Source organism: Musa acuminata, chromosome BXJ3-11, assembly GCF_036884655.1.
Source record: "Musa acuminata AAA Group cultivar baxijiao chromosome BXJ3-11, Cavendish_Baxijiao_AAA, whole genome shotgun sequence".
In the NCBI taxonomy this organism is placed as follows: Eukaryota; Viridiplantae; Streptophyta; class Magnoliopsida; order Zingiberales; family Musaceae; genus Musa; species Musa acuminata.
The window spans coordinates 23600543-23625623 of record NC_088359.1 but is presented as its reverse complement, the minus strand read 5'-3'; the positions used below and the strand labels follow the sequence as shown (position 1 = coordinate 23625623).

At 40.1% G+C, this 25081-nt stretch overlaps 2 protein-coding genes across 3 annotated transcripts; one reads left to right on the top strand and one right to left on the bottom strand.

Annotated features, from left to right (window-relative positions):
* Positions 1 to 6478: 6478 nt before the first annotated feature.
* Positions 6479 to 14295, top strand: LOC103971443 (folate-binding protein 1). Its single transcript, XM_009385463.3, has 4 exons — positions 6479 to 6627; positions 12264 to 12622; positions 12949 to 13283; positions 13927 to 14295. Exons 1-4 carry the CDS (start codon positions 6549 to 6551, stop codon positions 14030 to 14032), a joined length of 879 nt encoding a protein of 292 aa, XP_009383738.1. The 5' UTR covers positions 6479 to 6548; the 3' UTR covers positions 14033 to 14295.
* Positions 14296 to 15234: 939 nt separating this feature from the next.
* On the bottom strand, positions 15235 to 24879 carry LOC135653244 (U1 small nuclear ribonucleoprotein A-like). 2 transcript variants are annotated; one of them, XM_065175011.1, is made up of 5 exons: positions 24716 to 24879; positions 23588 to 23760; positions 16508 to 16601; positions 16226 to 16320; positions 15235 to 15682 (listed from the first exon to the last, which is right to left on the bottom strand). In XM_065175011.1, exons 1-5 carry the CDS (start codon positions 24810 to 24812, stop codon positions 15389 to 15391), a joined length of 753 nt encoding a protein of 250 aa, XP_065031083.1. In that variant the 5' UTR covers positions 24813 to 24879; the 3' UTR covers positions 15235 to 15388. The 2 variants fall into 2 exon arrangements, with proteins under 2 accessions (XP_065031083.1, XP_065031084.1); XM_065175012.1 differs by having other exon boundaries at positions 16226 to 16317.
* Positions 24880 to 25081: the final 202 nt, after the last annotated feature.

The window sequence follows — 25081 nt, the reverse complement described above, 5'->3', positions numbered from 1 at the left end:
TCATTCTCGGTAAGCTCCGTGAACTTCCAACGAACCTTCCGGCGAGCTTCCAAAAAACCCTTCGGCAAGCTCCCTACTCATTCTCGGCTAGTCCCGGCAGCATTCCCGACGAACCTTCGGACTTCCGTCGAACTCTCGAACTCCCAACGAATCCTTCGTGCTTGACTCCAGCACTTTGTTTCGCTTTATGTCTTCATCGTTATCGTAGTTAATCCTGCACACACAAACCAAAACTCAACTCCGATCTAGACAATTATTACAACGCGAATTGATATTCTGTTGCCCGGCACGTCATTGGTTGGCGCTTCGTCCGATTCTTCGGTGCATCGTCCTTTCTTACGGCTTGTTGCCCAATCGGCGGTTGACCTCCGCAACCCCGATATCCTTGGCGCAATTTCGCTCTCCTTGGCCCGATGCCCGATGTCCGAAGCATTCAGCCATCCAATATCCTGACGTGATATCTTCCGGCGCAATGTCAATTCCTCCTGCGTCAACTGTCTAAACCTGATCGAGTAGACCTGCATCGCTCAAAATGCAGTTTAAATCATAAACACATATCAAGTGGTTTCATCATCAAAATACGAGATTCAACAATTTTTACGTCAACGATTTTGACATCAAAAGATTTTCTAAAATATAACACACTGTCACAGACTTAGTTGGTTTTGCCTAAGTCGTGTGGCACCCTTGCGTGTCCGTCCGCAAAGGTCAGCCTCCCCGAAACCTCCCATGGTCCCTTAGGATCTACAAAAGAGAAAACGGGTTAGAGAAAGCGCCTCACTCGGGATCCACAAGCAAACATTCCAGGAAACACTTCATAGACAATGCAAATTACAAATAGACTTTACAAGCTATGAACAGTTGCACAACAAAGGGGCAAAATAGTCCATTACAGATCGAAAATCTCTCACTAGTATCCACATGACACAACCTTTATTTGCAAGCCTAAAACGACCACCAAACCCAACTAAAATGGGGCTATTAAGCCTTTAGTCGTCCCTCTACATGCTATGCAAAGCATGAACATACCAAAAGACACGAACATACATAAGCATTACATCAAACATCATGTTTCGTAGTTTGTCCGTGACATTTTCCCCCACCCATTCCTTCGACGTCCTCGTCGAAGCCTTTGTGAACACTGCAACTCCTCGCCTTTGCTGAGTCTTCAATCTTTTGCTCCAGCTGTAATGCGCCTCTCGGCTCCCAGCTGCTCTCCACTGCTATTGTTGAGTAGTCGAACTTTTGATTCGCTATGTTGTTTCAACTCACCAATGACTTTGACTCTAGTGAGGGGTTGGCTGAGTTGTGTTGATCCTTGTTGATTCCTGCGGATCCTCCAGTTGAAGGAAAAGACCATCCTTACTATGTGCCAGTCTCTCAAATGCCTCATGCTGCTTGAACTGGGTGGATGCTTGTTGGAGCTTTAACGAGCATCGCCTTGCAAACTTTTGAAGTTTTGAGTCCTTCCTCCACAAAATTTGCTCATCGACTCTTCTTTCACTTAGTTATCCCTTCCAAGTAGGTTCGCATCACTTCCTCTTTCGATTTGCATTTTGTTGGGAAATGAAGCAGACAATCTACTCTCAGTAGTATTGATCACCATTGGTGAGGATTTGACAACTACTATCTTTCATTATCTTTGAAGGGTCTTTGAACCATGCAGAGCTCTTCTGCTGGATAGATAAGAGAATTGGGTTACTCGGTTTTGCCCATTCTCTTAAGAGTTGAGAAGGCAAAGGTTACTTGACTTCGCCTACCTCCTCGAGGTTGTACTCCATGCATCGAGCTAGTTACTGGCCTTCGCTTGCTCTTTGCTCACACTTTTGAAGCACTTGAAGTATTTGCACTCCTTGCATTGAGCTAGCTACTGTGATTCACCTTCTCAATGCCATCGAACTTCTGGAATGCCGGAAGTTTTCATCCCAACTTGGAGTAATTCTCTAATAGATTTAGTTGCCTCTGAGATTGTACCGTCTTCTCCATCAACCCTGTCGCCTACTCCACTGAGTAGCAAAGGTACAACACCGCGTACTGCCTGCTTCGTTCCTTGGCCGTGCACTCTTGCATGACCCGAAGTCCTTCCCTTTCGACTATCTTGATGAGAAGCTCGTTGACACCGGTCTTACGAAGTTCCTTGGCCTCTGCCCTTCAGCCTTGTCACGGTACTTGGAGATTGCCTCTGCATGCTCCACCTCCTCGGCCCCTTTCACGACCAAGCGCTCTCCCTCTATGAGAGCAAGGGATCAATGACTTTCACGGAAGTACCGCCTTTATGGTACCATGGCGCTGCCATGCCCATGGCCCTACTATCCGTCACCTCGCATCTGCATCCCTTTTCTTCATAATCAGTAGATATGTCTCTGTGGCACTTCTCCAAGTTCACTTCCATTCTAACTTATGCTTGATTTTGGGTAGCTAAGTCCCTCTGGACTCGTCGTCGCTTCCTCGCCCCTTTCGACCCCTTGCTTCAACACCTCTGTGTTCTTTGAGCAGATCCCTTTGGTCGATGGAAAGACAGACTGCAACTCCCATGCATGGCCTCTGCCATCACGTTGTAGGATTTGCACCGATTCTATTCTCCTTAGCTTCCTTGGTAGCAACGTTCGCTTACTCGACATTGTCCTCTGACTTGCCGAGCTCCCTTAAGTGAATATGGGCTCTGAAGCAGTCCAACTCTCCAGCTTCTTCGATCATACCTCTACATGATCAAGTCCCTCCCATGGGACTCACTGGTACTTGCATTCGAACTTCTTCCCTTGGTAGTACACAGCCTCCATATGCTGATGACCAAGGCTTTCATCCAATGCAAAATTCGATGCACGCACGGAAGACCCGCTTATGCGGTACCATGACCTTCACTCCTTGAATCCATAGCCCTTCTTGTCATTGTGTTGTTCACCGAAGTGGAGCTCCCAGTAGCTCCCGATCATACCTCCGTATGATCTATTCCCTCACGGGACTAGATTCGTGTGTATCGCATTGCCACGAACTGTTCCAACATGATCCGCTATACCATGTCGCCTCCTGGTGACATCTCCATTGCATTCTGATCCTTGTGGCATGAACTTGAATTGTGAACCCTCCATGTGTGGCCTCTATCAATACATCGCAGGGTCTCTTTCACCTTCAATTTTGTTCGCTCCTTTGGCAATCGACCTTCATCCACCCACTCTTGGGTCACACCTAAATGAAGCACCGCTCTAGGACAGTCCGTCGCCTAGTAGCTCCCGAAGTCCTCCGACTTCGCTGCAATTAGTGCACCATTGTCTGGATCCTGGGCCTCTGCCCCTACCAGCACAATCTCCGCTGTGCACCGCTTCCTTCAAGCAACTTGAATGGCAACACTGTGGCATATTCTTTAAGAGTACCTGCCTCCGCGTCCTCTTGCCCCGTGCGAAGGCCTTCTGAACCCAACTTCACCTCAGCAAGTTGAGTCGCCTTAATTCCTCCGTAAAATGCTTCTCCAAGAAAAGGTGCATGTGCCTAGAATCTCCCTTCGTCTTTGGCACTATGCAAGATGAGTCCGCTCCATCAGAATGAAGGACCCATGGAACAACATGATCCTGCTCTTGCCTCTGCAAGAGTTCATGTCCTTGACCTCTGTCCAAGGAAAGCTCTGTGCCTCCGCTCCATGTTCCATCTTCTATGCCGGCTCACTTCATACGGCTTGGGTACTTCACCAAGTTATACCCAAGTTGCTCCGCTCCTCGTTTTGCATTGAATTAATGATGGCCCTAGCGCCCACCATTCCACGGGTCAGCCCTCCTTTGAGTCTGATCTTCATATCGACTCCAAGTGTGCCTTCATTTGTATTGCTTTGGGTTGCTCCCCCACTTAATCTTGCAATGCATCCACCAATGCATTCTCTCAAGCGAGATCATGCGATGACTCCTTGTCGCTCACTCGGTCCATTGAGCTTCATGGAGTTGTTGTGTTTTGAGGTACTCCTCAACATGTGCGGTCCGTCGTATATGATTCTCCCTCTGGAGAGCCAGGACTTATCCCTCCTGGATATCTATCCCATTGGAGCAACATCTCTCTTCGTTTCGAAGACCACCATCCCCTTGGACTACTCCGATTTGCTGAACAAACTATGCATTGTTATGCCTCCTACAAACGCACTTGCTAGATTGTGACTCCATGTCAATATAGCCCCCGCTGCACCACTCAAGGCCTAGCAACATGTTGAATTTGCTGCACACTTTAGCCTTCTACGGACGTATCCTTCACATGCCGAAGAGAAAGTTTCAATGCTCCATGGCACCGAGTTTCGGTCGCCTTAGGATGGCCACGAACATTCCATCATCCGTATACAAGCCCTTGTATGAGTACCAAATTCTTCGAGTTAGCAATTTCCCTCACCTTTGTGAGTTTTGCATAACTCTTTTCGATCGTTGAGCAACTCATTCCACTTTGCATGGTCTCATCCTTTACCAAGCGTCTCGCTTGCCTTGAGCACCATCAAGTATGGTTGTCAACGTCGAGTCGTAGCTCGAACTCAGCCATCCCAACCTTTATGCGTTTCGTATTCTTCCAAGCTTGCTTGTCCTCGTGGTGCCTCTTGCGCGAAGGGTTGGCCATTCCTCTGAATGTCACTCTCAGATGCCCGCTCCTCTGAGCGACTCCTTTTCCCTACATCTCCATGCCCGTTTTCCCCCAAACGGTCGCGCGCGTGCCGACTGCCCTCAACGCAGCCCCGCTAGGTCCCCCACATTTACATGTCAAGTGTTTCTATGAGTGCTTGTCTCGCTCTGATACCATCTGTCATGGACTTAGTTGGTTTTGCCTAAGTCGTGCGGCACCCTTGCGTGTCTGCAAAGGTCAGCCTCCCGGAAACCTCCCACGGTCTCTTATGACCTACAAAAGAGAAAACGGGTTAGAGAAAGTGCCTCACTCGAGATCCACAAGTAAACATTCCAGGAAACACTTCATAGACAATGCAAATTACAAACAGACTTTGCAAGCTCTGAACAGTTGCACAACAAAGGGGCAAAATGATCCATTACAGATCGAAAATCTCTCACTAGTGTTCACATGACACAACCTTTATTTACAAGCCTAAAGCGGCCACCAAACCCAACTAAAATGGGTTATTAAGCCTTCGGTCGTGTCCCTCTACATGCTTTGCAAAGCATGAACATACCAAAAGACACGGACATACATAAGCATTACATCAAACATCATGTTTCGTAGTTTGTCCGTGACAACACATAGTTTAAAACTAATCTTTCGCATGAACAACCTGAATCTGATATCACTATGGGAGCATCTCGGGGCGACATCACATGCGTAGTGGAAGAACAGAAAATAAAAAAATCTCAAAATTTTCAAAAAGGTATTCATCGTCGTGCAAAGATTGGTGTGCAAAAACCCACAAAACTTAAATCCACATTTAAGATAGTGTTTTACCTAGGAAGATCGTATATTCTTAAATTCTTGTAGATCTATAGGATTGGATAAAGGAGTTCAAATGTCTTCTTCTATACGTATATGTGTATATATATATATATATGTATATATATATATACATATATATATACATATATATATATATACATATACATATATACATATATATTTGTATATATATATGTATATAAATATACATGTATATGTATATACATATACATATACATATATATATATACATATACATATATACATATATATATGTATATATATATATATAAATATACATGTATATGTATATACATATACATGTATATGTATATACATATACATATACATATTTATATACATATACATATACATATATATATATATACATATACATATACATATACATATATAAACATATACATATATATATATATATATATATATATACATATATATATATATATATATACATATATATATATATATATATACATATATATATTATATATATACATATATATATATATATATATATATACATATATATATATATATATATATATATATATATATGCATCTGTTCGCCTGAACATTAAACAAATCGGCTTGGTTAAGAAGGGTGAAGAGGTAAAACTATATGTGCAGTACTTCGCCATTAATATTTTGGTAAACCGTTGGTAATTTGTGAACACTTTGCCTGGAACTGTTTCTGACCAAAGATTACACTTTCTCTCAAGTCCTTGCTATTGTTTTATGCATCTACTTCTTTGTTTTCTTCCACTCTTGAACACTTCTTTTTTACTTTTCTCATATTTGTAGAATGTAACTGCTGTTGCAATAATCATAACATGTTTGGCATTTTGACAGACTTTGGGAGGCCAATTTATATTAATCAATTCGGATCTCACAACAGAGATGAGACATTAGGTGGAGTTACTAAAACAAAGTTTGACAAACCCTACTAAAAATTGAAGTCGAGCCACTGTAAAACTAGGTTCGCGTCGACTCGGCCGAACTAAATTGTAATCGGGTCGGGTATCTCGGCCTACGCCATCCGACCCGTTACCGCACCTGGCGACTTCCTACCATCGAATGATCCTTTCCGAAGCCGGAACGCGCCGTCACACGGAGGGAGGGGAGAGGGAATGGGTTGCGGCGAGTCGGCGTCACTGCTTCTGCTGCTCCTCCTCGTCTTCATCAACAGTGCGATTCCGATCGCCGCTGGTAAGATCCCGTCCGAGTCCTTCGTAGGCTCTCTAAATCGCTAAAACCCTTTTTCTTGAAATGTCTTGCATCTCGAATTGGAAAATTGGAGTTCAATGAGCTTCTTGGATTCGATCTTGACCCCATTTTCGATTTTGCCTTCGGTTATCTGAATGCTTCTTGGACCAATACGTGGGTGTTTGGATCATCTTGGGTGTTCTTTGCTCTCTTGATCTTCGTGGCGGTCGCTATCTTGATCCAGGCGTTTGGTCAACAAAGCATGACTTTGATTCGATGATGTACTGTCTTGGTGGTCTTCGCCTTCGTTCACTGTGATTCGTTTATTGAATATTGGTTCTCGTAGGTTATTCATTGGATCTTGGCTTTTGTTCTGCAAGGGGATTCATTAGGTTTGGTCGAGAAATCTTGATTCTTTTCGTGTCTTGATTTTCGTGATGGTCGGCACGAGAACTTATGGGTTTGATCAAGAGTACTTTAGTCTGATTTGATGATGTATCATCTTGATGCTCTTGGCGTTTGTTTTATTGTGGAATGGGTTCTTGTGGACCCTCTAAATGGGGTTGCTAAGGGGGATCATATAGGAGTTCATTGAAAATAGGTAAAACCTAAGCTTTTGGAACCCTCTGCACCTTAATTTCTTTGTTTAGGGTTTTCAGTAGCCACGTCCCCATGTAGATGAGCTCTTGCTGCAGTCTGTGAAATTGTTACTACTGCTGACTCCTCCAGCGGGAGCTTGGCCTCCCAAGGAAGAGGAGGAAGAAAAGATTTTCAAGGGACGATGAATAGAAGCAAAAAAGGAGACAATAATTTGAATGCACAGATGATGTGAAATACCTTAGAGTAAATAATTCTGTAGCCACATGATGATGCAACTTCTAATTATTAGTTTTCCTATGTGTCTTGATTGCCAATTATCTGACCATATGGCTTACACATCAACCAGCTTCGACATGAAGATGTTGTCTCCCGCTGATTTGTTGAACTTGATGTTATCCAAAGCAACTGCTCCCAAATATTCAATTTTGTGGAACTCATCGATAAATTTCTCACTTTCTCGGCTGATAACAAACTGCCTTTTCTTGATGTTGATGAGATAAATATCCACAATATAAAACTCTACATGTTTCTCTAATTTCAGTAAGACCTACTTTGTGGATCCATGGACTAATTGTTAGATTCCAGTTCATGATTTTCTCCCTTATTGTGTGCCCTTGGTTCTGCAAGGTGAGTGCTATGTTATATTAACAAAGTAGTGTTTGACAGTTACAAACATAACAGTTCAGCAGGCATGTAGAATACCTGCATCATAAGCTGGTCTTGGTCGGTTTCCTGTTATGACAAGGGTTGCAGCCTACCATCACATATGGAAGACACTAGTGTATCTCAAACCTAGACTATCACTGTGAGTTACTTCTGTGCATTAATAAAAAAATCATGAAGTAGGACTTCTGGATCTTGTGACATGTTCTTCATGATTTCATTGGTCAACTTTGTGTCATTAAGTTGCTTGTTGATGCATGTATGTATTTTAGGCATAGGCATTTGTGTGGTGTGCCATCATCTGCAGAGCTGGTCCAGTTACATATGTGATATAGCATGCGCTCTTACGATGTACCTTTTATGGGGACTCCTTTAATAGGGACATTGGATCCAATTGGTAGCCTCATTGCTATGCATCTCAAGGTAGCTGCTTTAGCATGTACCTGAATCAAAATTGTGTCTTAAGTAAAAAACCGATCACTTGTACACAACTTTGTTAAATGGAATTTTATATTGAACAAGCCAAATGATTCTTGAAATTCTAAATGTCATAGTTCAATGCCTACCTTACACAACAGGGTTAAGATTTAGCAAGCACTTGGAGTCTAATATTTGTCCCAAAAATAGATCCCTTCTTGAATGGAAACTTATGCTTATTAGCTTTGATGTCAAACAAACCACTTCTTATCTGAAGTTCAGAGTCTGAACTAATTCAGGTGTTCATGACACATCCGAAACATATTATTCACGAAAGAACTGAGATTGCTCTATTCTTTTGTTCATAGTATGTCTTCTATGATACCTAGTTGTTCCATCTTATCTTCCGGTTTCCATGTGGCCAAGAGGGTAATGAATTTTATGGATATGACAGGATACTTTGTCATCTTGATTCATGAGTAAAGGTTCATTGAATGTCCATTATTATAGATTTCTGTTTTCAGGTACATGTTTGTCCAACTAAGTCCAAAAACATAACTAGGTGTAGCTATAAATTAATTTACTTTCTTCACATAGAAAGTGGTTGAATCTTGTATGATTTCTATGGTTGAATCTAATACGATATCATGTAATTTGGATGATGGATAAAATTTGGAGCAATTTTTAGTTCCATTCATGTATAAATACCTGATTTAAATTTATTTTGTGCTTAGCTTAATATAGCTTAGCATTGTTATCAAAATTTAGTTTCAGCTTCCTTCATAGGTAGAAGTTGGACTATATGTATGGCCAATCAATTCCTATTGAAGATATGCTAAAGCAAAATTAAACTTGAAAACCTCTTGTATTCACTATTTTCCAGATTAGATGCAACTTTAGGATACTTTTTCTCCCTCATAATGAACCCTCTAGTTTTAGGGTATTAAGATCCTCAAGGTCTTGGATTTTTAGATGTGGTTTTACTGTTGCTATTAAGCTTAATGTTATTCATAAATCTGTGACATATAGATGTATTAAACATACATATGTACATACATAAAACAGTCTATATTTCTGCTTTGTGAATGCTGTTATACCATCTGATAAAAACACAAAGATGTCTTAATTACATGAACTTTGACATCAGAATTTCTAAATGCCGTAGACCATGTTAGAGTTGATAATGAAGTGGCTTGTTTGACATCAAAGCACATATTATTCATGACAGAACTGAGGTTGTTGTATTATGTTTTACACAGTATATCTTATATGATATCTAGTTGTCCCATCATACCTTCCGGTTTCATGTGTCCAAGTGGATAATAAATTTTGCGGATACGACATGATTTCATGTCATTTTGATTCATGAGTAAAGGGTCATTGAATGATCATCACTGTAGATTCCTTCTTTTCAGGTACATGTTTGTCCAACTAAGTCCAAAAGCATAACTAGGTGTCGTTATATATTAATTTACTTTCTTGCCTTAGATAACGGTTGAATCTACTACAATATAATGTAATTTGGAAGATGCATAAAATTTGCAGCTGTTTTTAGTTTCATTCATGTATAAGTACCTGATTTAAATTTATTTGGTGCTTATTTTATTAATGCTTAGCATTGTTTTCAAAATTTAGTTTCATCTTTCTCCACGGGTGGTGGTTGGACTTTATGTATGGCCTATTAATGCCTATTGAAGATATGCCAAAGCAAAATTAAACTTGAAAATCTTGTGTGCACTATTTTCCAGATTACATGCAACTTTAGGATTTTTTTTCTTCCTCGTTATGAACTCTCTAGTTTTAGGGTATTAAGATCATTAAGGTCTTGGTTTTGTAGATTTGGTTCTAATGTTGCTATTAAGCATAATGTTATCCATACATCTGAGAGATGCAGACTTACTAAACATACATATGTACATATACATAAAATAGTCTAAACCTATAGCTTTTATACCATGTAATAAACATACAAGGATGTCTTAATCACATGAACTTTTGACTTTAAAATTTCAGTGTACATCATGCTGTAGTTGATATTGGATTCAAAACCTTCATGATTGAGTTTAAATGGTAGGATTGAGGCCTTCAAAGCTTGGTGGTGGTGTGAGGAAGTTCCGAAAGCATTATTATTAAACAATTTTTTAAAGATTAGTAAAATTATAAAAATGAGGAGAAATTTAAAAAATTTAAAGAATTTTAAAAAGCGGCTAAAAGAGCTGTTAGTAGAATAAGATATATAGCTTATGATAATTTTTATAACAAATTAGGAGAAGAAGATATATATTGAATTACGAAAGCCAGAAAAAAAAAGTGTAAATATTTAGGTAATATTAGATGCATTAAAGATTAAGGTATAAAATACTTGTTAATGATAACGAAGTTAAGGAAAGATGGAGAAGTTCTTTTTATAAATTATTTGATGAACATTCCATAAATGATTTATTTTTAGGTTGTTCGTAAGGTTAGAGCTAGTGAAATTAGAGCTAGTGAAGTAAAAGATGCTAAAAAAGAAAGTGAAAATCGCTAAGAGTGTGGACCAGTTGGTATCCCTATTGAGTTTTGAAAAAGTTTAAGAGACCAGAGAGTAGATTGGTTAACTAGCTTATTTAATAAAATTATGAGATTCAGCAAGATGTCTTATGAATGGAGAGAGTCTTTTAGTGTCAATTTATAACAATAAGGTTGACATATAAAACTATTTAAATTATAGAGAAGTTAAAATCATGAATCATATTATGAAACTTTAAAAAAGAATTATCGAAATTAAGATAAGGCTCAAAATAAATATCTCTGAAAATCAGTTTGGTTTTATACTTGAAAGATCAACAATAAAAGTTATTTATTTATTAAGACAACTAATGAAAAAGTATAGAGAAAAAAGATTTGCATGTGATTTTTATTGATCTGGAGAAAGCCTACGATAGAGTTTCTAGAGATTTATTGTGATGTCATTATACTGATGTATAATAACATCACAATAAATCTAAGTCCTAATAATATTATACTGATGTATCCACTAATTATACTGATGTTATTAAGGTTTAATCTAAGTCCTAATAATATTAATATTATCTCATCTAAATTCTAAGTCTCCTTTTCCATCATATTCTTAAAAATTCTTACATTATTATTTTTAAAATTCCACCATCTAGTCCTAATAGATTTTTTTTTTCTTTTTCTTCTTTCATTTTCTATAATAAATATCTAATACCATCAATATCATCAATCTATGTTGATTGGTCAAGCTTTCGCCATATATAATTTTAGGGTTTACAACCAAAACAAACTCAATTGACTTAATATAATCATTCTAACCTGATCATGTACTCAGCATGATTGAAGTCTAATCTAGCTAAACCAACTTCTCAATACATAATAAAGAACTCTGAATAAGCAGAAAATTGAAAATGATTACGAGAGTCAAACAGATAGAATCTAAACACAAATTTGATCTCAACTTAAACCAAACAAATCCATAGACTCTCATCAGAAGCTGGTCAGTGGTGATGCTGTAGTCTTTACAGTAAGCTTTAGACAAAAATTTAGGAAATTGCAAGTGTTTGAATTTTTGGGAAAGCTATACGTAAAGGGGGAAAAAGCTTTTAGGGTACTTTATTTAATTTGGCTTCTATAATTGCAATGGCTTCTATCCTACTCTGGCTTCTGTATATATGTCTAAGAGTCTTTCTAGAAGTGGAAGTAGTTTTAGAGATAGGATTCTTAGCTGCATCAGCAAGTTTGGTATACCATTTACTACTTTGCCCTTTTAGTCAGTTAATTCCTTTTGCAGCCAAGTTTGCCTTCTCTTGGAAGTGATTGGTAATTAATTTAATGTTTGTTAATGTGATTCATAAAGATGAACATTCTTGAAAATCTGTTGCACATACAGATAGTTGATTGTGAGTGGTATGCATGATTGAATAGTAACATGAAGTGATATTTAGTTCATTTCAATACAGGTCAATCGAGTGGACTGTGTGTTTCTCCTGGTGGCCGCTTCCCAGCATTTTCAACTGATGGTAAACCTCCCAGAAAAGTAAACAAGGGACCTAAGGATCTTACATTGTGTAGAATATTTCGCCAAAATACATGTTGTGATGTGGCCCAAACATATCCTGCTTTCCTACTGATAAGAAGACTGGCTTCTGCTGGAGAAGGCAGCCAAGAATGTTTGCATTTGTGGGAACTGTTGGAGTGCTCTATCTGTGATCCACGTATCGGTGTTCAGCCTGGACCACCTATAGTTTGTGCCTCTTTCTGTGATATGGTTTTTCAGGCATGCTCGAGTGCATATTTTTCCATTGATGCCAAGACTCAGGTAATTTTTCGTGTTAATGTTGTTTTATTTTAGTTGATGTTAGGCGAATTCCCTTGTTCCTTCATCTCTTTCAGCTAATTTTCGCAAATGCATTAAATATTTTCTTTGGGAAGCTGAGAAGCATTATGCTTCTTCTAGTTATATAATATCAAAAGTTTGCGTAATTATTCAGACATGTCAGTAGTTAATAAGAGATGTTAAAATGAGCACATTCTTTCTGGTCCTGAGACCGTGACCATGTTTTCTTTTATGCCAATGTAATTGCATTACTTGCAACATTCAGCTTTCAGTCACTTTGTTATTCATTTTGTTTCCTTCTTCATCAGGCTTTGTCACCTTGTGGCTTAAGCGACACTATTTGTGGTAGAGCTACAGAATGGGCCTCTAATGGTACAGAGCTCTGCCACTTTGCAGGTTTCGCTGTTCAGCCAGATAGGCAAAGCATAGAGGGACATGATGAGCCATTTTGCTATGGAGGAAAAGCAAGTCTAGAATCTATTTCCCATTCATGGAAATCTCCACAATCTAGATCACGGTCAAGAACTTCAAACTTATGGGTGCTTGAAGATTTTCAGCAATGGGTGAGAGACATGCCAATCAGTGAAAAAGTTTTTTGGGCTGTAGGAGGGATGGTTCTTACTGCAGGACTTCTTCTAATAAGGTTAGTCTTATACCAGATACCGTGTAATGATTGGAAAGAATAGATTTTAGATCATCTGTTTGTAGCTTTCTGACATGTTCTTTGGCAAAAGAATTGTCTTTCTTTAGTCCAACTACTGCCAATGCTTTAATCAAAAATTTTATTTGGGGCAGTTTATTTAATCGAAAGTGCTTTTGAGGAAAGTATTTGGTTCATTGGAAATAGATCGATTGGAACGTGCAAGTGAAACTCTGGAAGGTCTGGAATTGGGGAAAGTGAAGTTCAGTGGAGTCCTAAGTTATTTACAGGATTGGAAAGGAGGGATTAGTTATTTGATTTGACTTGGGGGCACTCGACTCTGCCAGACTTTTGGATAACCAAACACACAGAGGCTAGGGTCTTTTAGTCTTCTACACAAAGTCCCGGTTAAGATTTTAATCATGCTGTTTTCATTAGCGTGACATGGTGGCCTATATGACCGTGGAATGGAGTATATGACCATCTTAGTTTTGAGTTTCTGAATGGTTGCTAGATATTCTTGTTATGTGATTAACTTTGGTTTGCAGTAGGTATTTATATTAAGCCCGAATTAATATTAAGCATTTGGTTTACAGTAGGTATTTATTGCACATTTGAGGTTCTGAATTATTTATTGCTCCTACAGCAAGAGAAAGGGCTACTCGCACCGACATAAGCAAGCAGCCATCCGTCGCACTGCTAAAAGGCTAGAAGCACGGATCAACCAGCAGTCCTCAACTACAAGGAAATAGGTAGTATCAGTTGGATCTACCCATTATTGTGCAGTGATTTTGCAATGACATGTTTTATAACGGGTTGCATCTTTATCGTGCCATGTACTGGTTGATTATCCTTCTCACTTTTTAGACTCTTACGCTCAGGCTCAACAGTTGTAGGATGTAGTCAGGTCAGGCATAGGATGTCGGTGGAGTTGTAATCATTTTAAGCGTTGCACCCTCTCATATGAATTGTGGGGCTTGTTCCTTACCAAATTCAGCAGCGGATTTTTTTTTTGTGTTTGTTAGTTTTGCATGACGTCGATTAGCCATGCTATTGTGCTTGTTGTGGCCCTTTGCAGTGTCCTACCATGCACGTAGGTTTGCAATTGTGCTTGTTGTGGCCCTTTGCAGTGTCCTACCATGCACGTAGGTTTGCAATTGTGCTTGTTGTGGCCCTTTGCAGTGTCCTAAGATGTTAGGATGGCTAAATGGGAAAAAGCCTTTGCATTGGTCAACGTAGGTTTGTTATGTTAATTATAGATTATCCCTTATTGTTAACTATATAGTTATGAGAGTGAAATATTTAGATTCATTTATTTTAATATTATTAATTTTATTAATGAAAATATAAAAAATAAAAAGTAAAAAGATAATTTTAATATTTTAGTTGTTGGTAGTAGGCGATGATGTCATTGGGGATTATAGGTAGTTGTTGTAGATGATGAGAGGAGTGATAAGAGGTGAGTATCGTTTTATATTTATGTTGATGTTGATGCAATTATCGAACAATGAAAGGGTCGCTAATGTATACGTCGAGTAACGTCGTTTTATATTTATGTTTATACACAACTGTGTCGCGACGTCGATGTATATACATTGTTATATATCATCATTTTTAAATGTAGAGATCATATTAAAAAAAATTATCTTAAATCTTTAGATTTATAGAGAATAAATCTATAATTAACCTTAGGTTTGTCTTAAAGAAAGTTTCTTTTTGTGACACAAGATTTTGCTGACATAAAGTTAAAATAGGGTACCCCATATTTTGGTCGAATGAACGAACAGTTTGTCCCAAATAAAAAATGGTGCACTTGAGAAAGGTGTCATTTTCAATCTTTGCTCCCTTTTCTCGAGCTGCAAGAAAATGCGGTGTGCTCTCTCCCCAGACAATGCAGTGTTCTCCCAGCAACGAGGGCCTGTTTTTTTCAGAGTTATGAAGAGGGATTCCGGTCTTGAGAAGAATAACTAATAAGAAATCACATCTCAAGCACAAACAAAATCGAAACATTGTTGACACAAACTGCGAGCGAGCAAAACATCACGGGTTAAAAAGGTATCGAGGATCAGAAGGTATCGGGGAAAAAAGTAATCTGCCAAACAAGCAGGCTACTTCTTAGCGTATGTGATGAGCATGGGGTTCTGCTGCGTGATCTTGAAGCCCTGAAGCCCTTGCATAGCCACCGTAGACTGCATCTCATCCCCATACTCCACGAAAGCAATCCCTGGCTTTGCTTCCACCATCCGCACCTCCTTGAATCCGGGATATTGACAGAACAGCATCTGCAGCATCATTGGCGTGGTCTCATGGGGGAGGTTCTGAACAAACAGAATATTATTGGGCAGGGCTGGTGTTTCCGGCAGCATGGACTTGGCCCCTCCACCGTAAGCCATTTGAGCCAGCTGAAAGGTTTCACAATGTAAATTATTACGTCACATATAGGAGAAGACACCACAACCATAGGTACTACTACTCCGAAGGAAGTGAAACCTAAACGTATTACATCAATATAGGATCTAGTAGAGAACTCATGTATGTAATCTTACTTTCCTGCAAACACATCACTCAAACCCTGATCACCATATTGCAAAAGGAGCAGCCTCAGCATGATGCCAAAGCGCACACACTATTGGCAACACTAAAATAAGCGTATCTAAATTAATTACAGCTAATTAATTACCAAACAAACTTCCTCACTACACATCACAAATCAGGCTAATCATGCAAATTCTAATATTTTGGTGGGGTGACATAATCACAAAGAATAGGCAAGAGCTGAAGAACTTTCAAAGGTAGGTTGATAAAGTCCTTTGAGAGAAGACCATGTTTAATGCAACACTTGCAACTGTAATGCAAAGCTACTGGGTCCCATGACCTAGGATTTACATGAGGTAATATGCCATTGTAAAAAAGAAGAAAGTAGAGATATGAAACACAATGCTTACCGGTGGTACAGCTCCATAGGCACCAGAATAAGCAGAATTTATCCCTGTCCCAGCTTGATTAGCATCATGGTGTTGCTCCCGCTTCTTTCTGTCTGCTGCATCACATGAAACCCAGATACATCGTCTTATAGATTACACACAATAGCAAACACAAAGAGGTGCAAATTACGAGGCCACAAAAACGAAAATATCCCCAAATTCAGTCACCAAATCAAATAATATATGATGATTGGCTGCACAAGGATCGAGAAATCAAGGGAAAGAAGATAATTTTAATTCTACCTCTCTCATCATGCCTCTTCCGTCTTTCTCGAGGGGTAAAAGTTCCATCAGCCTTTGAAATTATGTCTGACTTCGTCTTTGCATACTGAATTCTCTGATTTCTCAGAAAATAAGTTGGTCAATTGCAAACATGAGAAGCATTTGTTACAAGGGGCAAGGGTACTCTCAAAGTTCAATACTGAATTACAACTTTACAGAGATCACTTCATGCCACATAAATAAATAAGATGCTCCATCAGACTGTATATTAAACTAATGCCACAAAAACTTTGCTTGCTCTGGAATATGTACTAATCAGCAATATATAAAAATATCTTATAAATGCGGGCTATGTTACAAACACGAAATTACAAAGAATTTGTTCAACATTTTGAACATGAATGATGTATGAAAATAAGGAAGATTCAAGGGGAATATCTGTGTCTACAAAGCTTCGTATATGTCTAGGAAATAACATATTAACCAAAATGTTCTTCACATGGTGCAAAATTGGACTGCTACAAGCAAAATTCCAAATACAATATAATTGAGTGTAGCAGTACTGCAGTAGTAAATTTCTGAGGCTACAGATCTCAGTTATCAAACTGATACGAGTGGCATCAAAATAACAAAGATCTGATGCAGATAAGCATTTGAAAAATAACAACACATTGGCAGATACCACAATTACAATCAACAAAAATAATTACATATTTTAGCCAAGGAATGGCAACCCTTTCCTTCCCTTTTTTATGAATGATGAAAGAGTGCTATCTCCAGTACAGCAGGAATTCCACATGTTCTCTTATTGATTGCTGATCTAAGAAGCAACCAAGCATTTATGGCTCTGCACTATTCATCTCGACGAATCTCATAAACCAGTACAAAAGGGGCAGCCATGTAAACAAGTACAATGCTAATGAATATGGGGCCCACAAAGCTTTGTTTGTCTACAAGTTTATCCTACATGCACGGCTAATTTGAGGGTCCAAAACCATCAGCTCTAGAAATAATGAAATGATTATGAATGATGATCTCAGTATCAGGTTAAATTGCAACAGACTGAAAATATGAGTTTCCCTTAACCTTGGTTTAAAAAGCCCATCATAAGGTTGATAACAGAAAATTCACTTGTCACAGCTACAAACACTAGATGAGACTAAGTATACATGTTTTAAGTTTTATGTTACAATTATCTCATTATACCTCAGATGCTGGCTAAGGAGTTATTCAAGGAAGTGATAGCAAAGCACACCTTTTTCCTCCACCTAATCATCATAACTTGCTTCCAAAGTAAACCACCTTAATCCAATATCATATATTCTTTCTTAGAAGTTGGTTTCATCACCCACCATTTAAATCGATATTGAAATCACTGGAACTAAATTTAATGCAGAAGATGTTACCACCTTGTCAAACAATATGGGTTAACCATACCAGAAATACCTCCAAATGTACTAAATATTTCGAATAACAAAAAAAATCATAAAGATGTAAAGATGTTTGGTCAATTCTTTCCTTGCCCTCCACCTAACCATCAAGTGTCAATCAGCAAAATAAATTTATGTAGCCTTAATCCTACATTCACAGCAAAATAGAAGGAAAATTATGATATGATTATTCTGTTGTCATAGGAGAAGAAATTATTCAAAACACAGAAACTAATATTGTTATTGAATTATTCAAATTCATTATACTTTTTCAATATCCCCATCGAACCCCACGAAAATATTAGGAGTCAGACTATCCTTCCTCTCCTCCCACATGAGCCTATATCCTTGCACCTCTCATTTCACTCCACTGCTTTTTATTTTGTTATTTACCCTTGCAAATTTCAACCTTTTTATTTTAGTGATGCAATTTAGAAAAATGAGATTGACAGAGACAAAGGCACTTTGCTAGCCAGTAATATGCTTTAAGACCTTAGCTACCACATGTACAAGGTATGAATTCATGAATATCCACTCGAGATGTCTTTACATCTAAAACCTTAAGTTCCATAAAGATGGTTTTCATTTATCAACTGTGTTGTACACAACAGCATCAACAAGAAGTCATTATATCCCAACAACAAGCCATAATGCCATCTGTGGTACTCTGGAATAAAAAAAGCTGATATTTTCATGAAACTATTTCTCATGGGAACTAGAAAAAAAAAACACATTGACTCAGCAAGCATATCATGACTATAGCAGTTTCATTTTAATTATAGGTTATAATCCGTCGCATCCATCTACAACAGCATGCCAATGTTAAACCTATGACCCCTCTCTAAAAGAGGTCTATGCTCACATTATAATTTTGCGAGGCATGATAACATGGTCCATCCATACTGTCACGGACAAAACTGTAAACGGGGTGTTTGATGTAATGCTCATGTATGTCCGTCCGTACCTTTTAGTTTTGATCATGCTTTGCACAGCATGTAAAGGGCTGGTAGTAGGCTTCGCAGCCCCATTTTCTTTGGTTTTGGTGGTAGTCTTAAGCTTGCAAACAAAGGTTGTGTCATGTGGGCACTTGTAGGGATTTTGGTCTGTAGTGAACCATTTTGGACCCTTTGTTGTGCGACTGTTCAAAGCTTATAAAGTCTGTTTGTAATTTGCATCGGCTATGAAGTGTTTGCTGAAATGATTGCCTGTGGATCCCGAGTAAAATGCTTTCTCTAACCTGTTTTCTCTTTTGTAGGTCCTACGGGACCATAAAAGGTTTCAGGGGGGGGGCTGACCTTTGCGAATGGACACACAAGGGTGTCGCACGACTTAAGCAAAACCAGCTAAGTCTGTGATATATTGTATCAAAGCAGGACAAGCATACATAAAAACACTTGGCATGCAAATGTGGGGGACCTAGTGGGGCTGCGTTGAGGGCAACCAGCACACGCAACCATTTGGGGGAAACGACATAGAGATGTAGGGAAAAGAAGTCGCTCAGAAGAGCGAGCATTTGAGATTGACATTCAGAGGAATGGCCAACCCTTCGCGTAAGAGACACCACGAGGACAAGCAAGCTAGAAAGAATGTGTGTGCACAAAGGTTGGGATGGCTAAGTTCGAGCTACCACTCCACATTAGCAACCATACTTGATGGTGCTCAAAGCAAGCGAGGCGCTTGGTGATAAGACCGTGCAAAGTGGAATGGATTGTTCAATGACCGAAAGAGTTATGCAAAGCTCACAGAGATGAGTGGAATTGCTAACTCGAAGAATTCGATACTCATGCAAGGGCTTGTATGCGAACGATGAAATGTTCGTGGCCATCCCAAGGCGACCGAAACTCGACGTCATAGAGCATTGAAACTTTCTCTTTGGCATGAGAAGGATACGTTCGTAGGAGGCTGATGTGTGCAGTGAGTTCAACATGTTGCTAGGCCTCGAGGGGTGCATCAGGGGCTGTATTGGTGAGGAGTCACAATCTAGCAAGTGCATTTGCGGGGACAGAACAATGCACAGTTTGTTCAGCAAGACGGAGTAGTCCAAGGGGATGGTGGTCTCCGAAACTTCCATAGGGAAGGATGCGAAGAAAGAAGTTGCTCCAATGCGACAAATACCTTAGAGGGATAAGTCTCGGTTCTCCAAAGGGAGAATCATGTGCAATGGACTACACATGTTGAATAGGAGTACCTTAAGACAACAACCCCACAAAGCTCAACGGACCGAGCGAGTGGCGAGGAGTTATCGCATGATCTCGAATGAGGTAATGTATTGATGGATGCATTGTGAGATCAAGTAGGGGAGCGACCCAAGGCAACACAAAATGAAATACACTTAGAGCTGATATGGAGATCGGACTCAACGGAGGGTTGATCCGTGCAATGGTGGGTGTGAGGGCCACCATCAATTCAATGCATATCGAGGAGTAGAGCAACTTGGGTGTAACTTGGTGAAGTACCCAAGCTGCATGAAGGAAGTCGGCATAGAAGATAAAATATGGAGCGAAGGCATGAAGCTTTCCTTGGATAGAGGTCAAGGACATGAACTCTTGTAGAGGTAAGAGCAGGATCATGTCATTCTATGGGTCCCTCATTCTGATGGAGCGGACTCATCCTGCATGGTGCCAAAGACGAAGGGAGCTTCGAGGTACGTGCACCTTATCTCGGAGAAGCATTTGACGGAGGAACCAAGGCAACTCAACTTGCAGAGGCGAAGTTAGGTTCGGAAGGCCTTGGCATAGGACAAGAGGACACAGAGGCGGGTACTCTTGAAGAATACGCCATAGTGCTATCATTCAAGTTGCCATTAAGGAAGCGGTGCGCAGCGGAGATTGTGCTGGCAGGGGCAGAGGCCCAAGATCCAAACAATGGTGCACTAATTTCAACGAAGTCCGTGGATTTCGGGAGCTACTAGGCGATAGACCGTCGTAGAGCTATGCTTCGTCTGGATGTGACCCAAGAGCGGGTGAACGAAAGTTGATTGCTAATGGACCGAACATAATCGAAGGTGGAAGAGGCCTTGCGATGTGTTGGCAGAGGCCACATATGGAGGGATCGCAATCTGAGTTCATCCCACAATGATCAGAATGCAATAGAAATGTCACCAAGAGGCGACATGATGCAACGGATCGTGGTGGAACAATTCGTGGCAATACGATACACATGAAACTAATCTCGCGAGGGACTAAATCATATAAAGGTATGATCGGGAGCCATTAAGAGCTCCACTTCAGTGAACAACATGACGACAAGAAAGGCTATGGATTTAAGAAGTGAATGCTATGGTATCGTAGAGGCGGGTCTTTCGAGCGTGCATCGAATTTTGTATCGGATAAAAGTCTTGGTCATCAGCATATGGGGGCTATGTACCACCGAGGGAGAATATCGAATGCAAGTACTAGTGAGTCTTATGTGGGGGGGGGGGGACTTGATCATGTAAAGGTATGATTGGAGTGGCTAGAGAGTTGGACTGCTCAAGAGCTCATATTTGATTAAGGGAGCCCGACAAGTCAAAGGACAAGGCCGAGTAAGCGAACGTCGCTATCAAGGAAGCTAAGGAGAACAGAATCGGTACGAACCCTACAACATGATGGCGGTAGCTATGCATAAGAGATACATGCTATCTTTCCATCGACTAAGGGGAACTGCTCAGAGAACACAGAGGTGTTGAAGTAAGTGGTCGAAAGGGGCGAGAAAGCGACGACGAGTCCAGAAGAACTTAGCTACCCAAAACCAAGCATCGATTAAAATGGAGGTGGACTCGAAAGAAGGCCACAATGCCATAGAGGCAGATCTACCGATCGCGAAAAAAGGGACGCAGATGCGAGGCGATGAATAGTAGGGTCGTGGGCATGGCAACGCTATGGTACCGCAAAGACGGGGCTTCCGTGAAGTCGTCGATCCCTTGTTCTCTTGGATGAAGAGTGCTTGGTCGTGAAAGGGGCCAAGGAGATGGAGAATGTAAAGGCAAACTCCAAATAACAAGACAAGGCTAAAGAGCAAAGGCCAAGGAACTTCGTAAGACCAATGTCAACGAGCTTATCATCAAGATAGCCAAAAGTGAAGGACTTCGGGTCGATGCAAGAGTGCTCAACCAAGAAACGAAGCATGCAGTACGCGGTGCTATACCTTTGCAACTCAGAGGAATAGGCGGCAAAAATAATAGAGATACGGTACAATCCCAGAGACAACCAAAACTATCAGAGACTTGCTCCAAGTTGGGATGAAAACTTCTTGCATTCCAAAAGTTCGATTACATTGAGAAGATGAATCACAGTAGCTAACTCAACACAAGGTATGTAAATACTTCAGGTCCTTCAAAAGTATGAGCAAAAAAGCGGCGAAGGCTAGTAACCAACTCGATGCATTGAGTACAACCCTCGAGGAAGCAAGCGAAGTCAAGTAACATTTGTCTTTTGAACTCTTAAGAGAATGAGTGAAACTGAGTACCTCAATTCTCTTATCTATCCAGCAGAGGAGCTCTGCACCGGTTCAAAGACTCTTTGAAGAAACCTAATGGAAGATAGTAGTTATCAAATTCTGACCAATGGTGATCAATGCTACTGAGAGTAGATTATCCGCTTCATTTCCCAACAGAATGTCAATCGAAAGCGAAAATGATGCAAACCTACTTGGAAGTGACGACTAAGTGGAAGAAGAATCGATGGACAAATTTTACAGAGGAAGGACCCAAAAACTTTAAGGTCTACGAAGCGATGCTCGTTGAAGCTCCAACAAGCATCCACCTAATTCAAGCGACATGAGGCATTTGAGGGACTAAAACATATTAAGGATGATCTTTTCCTTCATCCGAGAGATCCGTAAGAAACAACAGGGATCGGCATAACTCAACCGACCCCACACTAGAGCCAGAGTCATTGGCAAGTTAAAGCAGCATGGCGGATCAAAGTTCGACTACTCAACAACAATAGCGGAGTCCAGTTGAGAATCAAGAGGCGCATTACAACTGGAGAAAAAGATTAAAGATTTAGCAAAGGCGAAGAGATGTAGCGTCTGCAAAGGCTTCGACGAGGACATCGAAGGAATAAGTGGGGGAGAATGTCACGAACAAAACTGTAAACGGGGTGTTTGATGTAATGCTCATGTATGCCCATATCTTTCGGTTTTGTTCATGCTTTGCACAGCATATAAAGGACTGATAGTAGGTTTAGCAGCCCCATTTTCTTTTGTTTTGGTGGTCGTCTTAGGCTTACAAACAAGGATAGTGTCATATAGGGATTTCAATCTGTAGTTGACAATTTTAGACCCTTTGTTGTATGACCGTTCAGAGCTTGTAAAGTTTGTTTATATTGACTATGAAACGTTTGCTGAAATGATTACTTGTAAATCCCGAGTGAAACACTTTCTCTAACCCATTTTTTCTTTTGTAGGTCCTAAGGGACTATAGGAGATTTCGAGGAGATGACCTTGGCAGATGGACACATAAGGGTACCGTACGACTTAGGCAAAACTAACTAAGTGCATGATAATACAGTGCTTAAATATGTAGCTATTTAAAATCACAAAAGTTGAAGCATTAATTATAAAATGTTTATCACAATTAATTCAGGACATTGCAGAAAGCTTTCCCCAGGTGCAAATGACAAGAAATTCCTGACAGACATTCAAATTCACAGAAGTTCCATACAGGCAACTTGAGGCATTAAAAGCTTACCATAGGCTTATCATAAAAAGGAAATCCTTGCATTCGTTTAAGTGCCTCAGTTGCTGATGAAACATCCTCAAAGACTACCCACGCTTGCCCTTTGTGTTTCAATGTCTTAAAAGCAAGAACCTCCAATATCTTCCCAAACTGGGAGAAAACAGCATGCAGAGACTTCTTGAGTTCTAGAATGGAATAAGAAGTTGAATTAGCTCTTGTAACCAGCTATTATAATCAAACTAGAAAAAGAAAAAGGACAAGCAGATTTACAGCAGTAGCTTGCAAAATTATGATATGGGAAACATCAATTAATGCGAATTAGCATAGCAACATTTGGTTGCTGGCTTCTCTTCAATGCTCGCTATGAACAATGGAAATACTACTCAAGAATCAGAAACAAACCAAGTGCTGCTATTTAATATTCAGTTAAAAGTAGTAAATTGTAACATAACGCCAAGTGAATTGTTGTACAAATGACGCCAAGTGAGAGATTTAACAGACAGAGGTGTGATAAGCATAAATCTATAAAGAACAAAGAGAAGAAGGATTTTGCCTCGCTATGATCGTAATTTGACTGACTGGACGGGAGCTAATCTAGCGTTAAAAGAGGAAGATATCTTGATGAACAGGTTCAAGAAATCATACAGATTACTCGGAAATTCTAAGCATCGTTTCCAAGGTTTGTGAGAAAGGGAGAGAGCGCAGCAAAAAACTCGAGAAAAGACGAAAATTAAATATGTTAGGAAAACAAGAAGGCGTCAAGAACTCCAGTTAGGGTTGGCGGTAAATTAGGGTTAAGAGGACAATATAACACGCCTTAATGAGCATGCATCGCTAGTTCCAAGCACCAAAAGCAAGATAGAAAGATCCAAAGAACCCTACCGAAGCGCACGCATCCTTTCTAGGTTTTACAGTGCAAAAAAAGAATAGAAAACAACAACCCGTCAAGAACTCCAGGGAGGAAGAAACAAACAGAACGAAGAGAAGTGGACAGGCAAGAACCCGAGAAAGAAAGAACGAAGAGAATGGGGCAAGCAAGAACTCATCGTCCTATGTTCATGCAACAGACAAAAAAAGTAACAGGAACGAAGAGCAGGAGGAAAACAAGAACTGGTGCTTCTAGGGTTCACGATAAATCACCGTCGAGCTTGATCTTCTCGTTGAGGTTGTTGATGTAGATGGTCATGTTGGGTGGAACCGTCGGAGTCTCCCCGCCTCCGCCGCCATCGGTGCTCATCTCTCTCGATTTCTCTCTCTCTCCCTCCGCACTCTAAGCGAGACACGTTTTGGGAGCCCAACTGGAGAAGCCGTGATCCGAGTGAGTTAGTCGAACCCGTTCCTTAGACCGCACGACTCCGAACAAAGATAGGTCGCCACGTGTGCTCCCGTCTCACACCGCGTTAGGGCGTTCGGTTTCCTCTAAAGATCGGTCACTTGTCGTCCGATCCGATGGTCATGTTATGATGATGAAATCAGAAGCGCACGATCCTGTGGAATCACCTTGTG

Coding starts and splice junctions, on each gene's coding strand:
- LOC103971443 (XM_009385463.3), top strand. CDS start 6,549: ATGGGTTGCGGCGAGTCGGCGTCACTGCTTCTGCTGCTCCTCCTCGTC. Junction 6,628..12,263: donor TGCGATTCCGATCGCCGCTG/GTAAGATCCCGT, acceptor ATTTCAATACAG/GTCAATCGAGTGGACTGTGT. Junction 12,623..12,948: donor CCATTGATGCCAAGACTCAG/GTAATTTTTCGT, acceptor CTTCTTCATCAG/GCTTTGTCACCTTGTGGCTT.
- LOC135653244 (XM_065175011.1), bottom strand. CDS start 24,812: ATGAGCACCGATGGCGGCGGAGGCGGGGAGACTCCGACGGTTCCACCC. Junction 16,321..16,507: donor GAAGAGGCATGATGAGAGAG/GTAGAATTAAAA, acceptor CATGTGATGCAG/CAGACAGAAAGAAGCGGGAG. Junction 15,683..16,225: donor CCTATGGAGCTGTACCACCG/GTAAGCATTGTG, acceptor GAAACCTTTCAG/CTGGCTCAAATGGCTTACGG.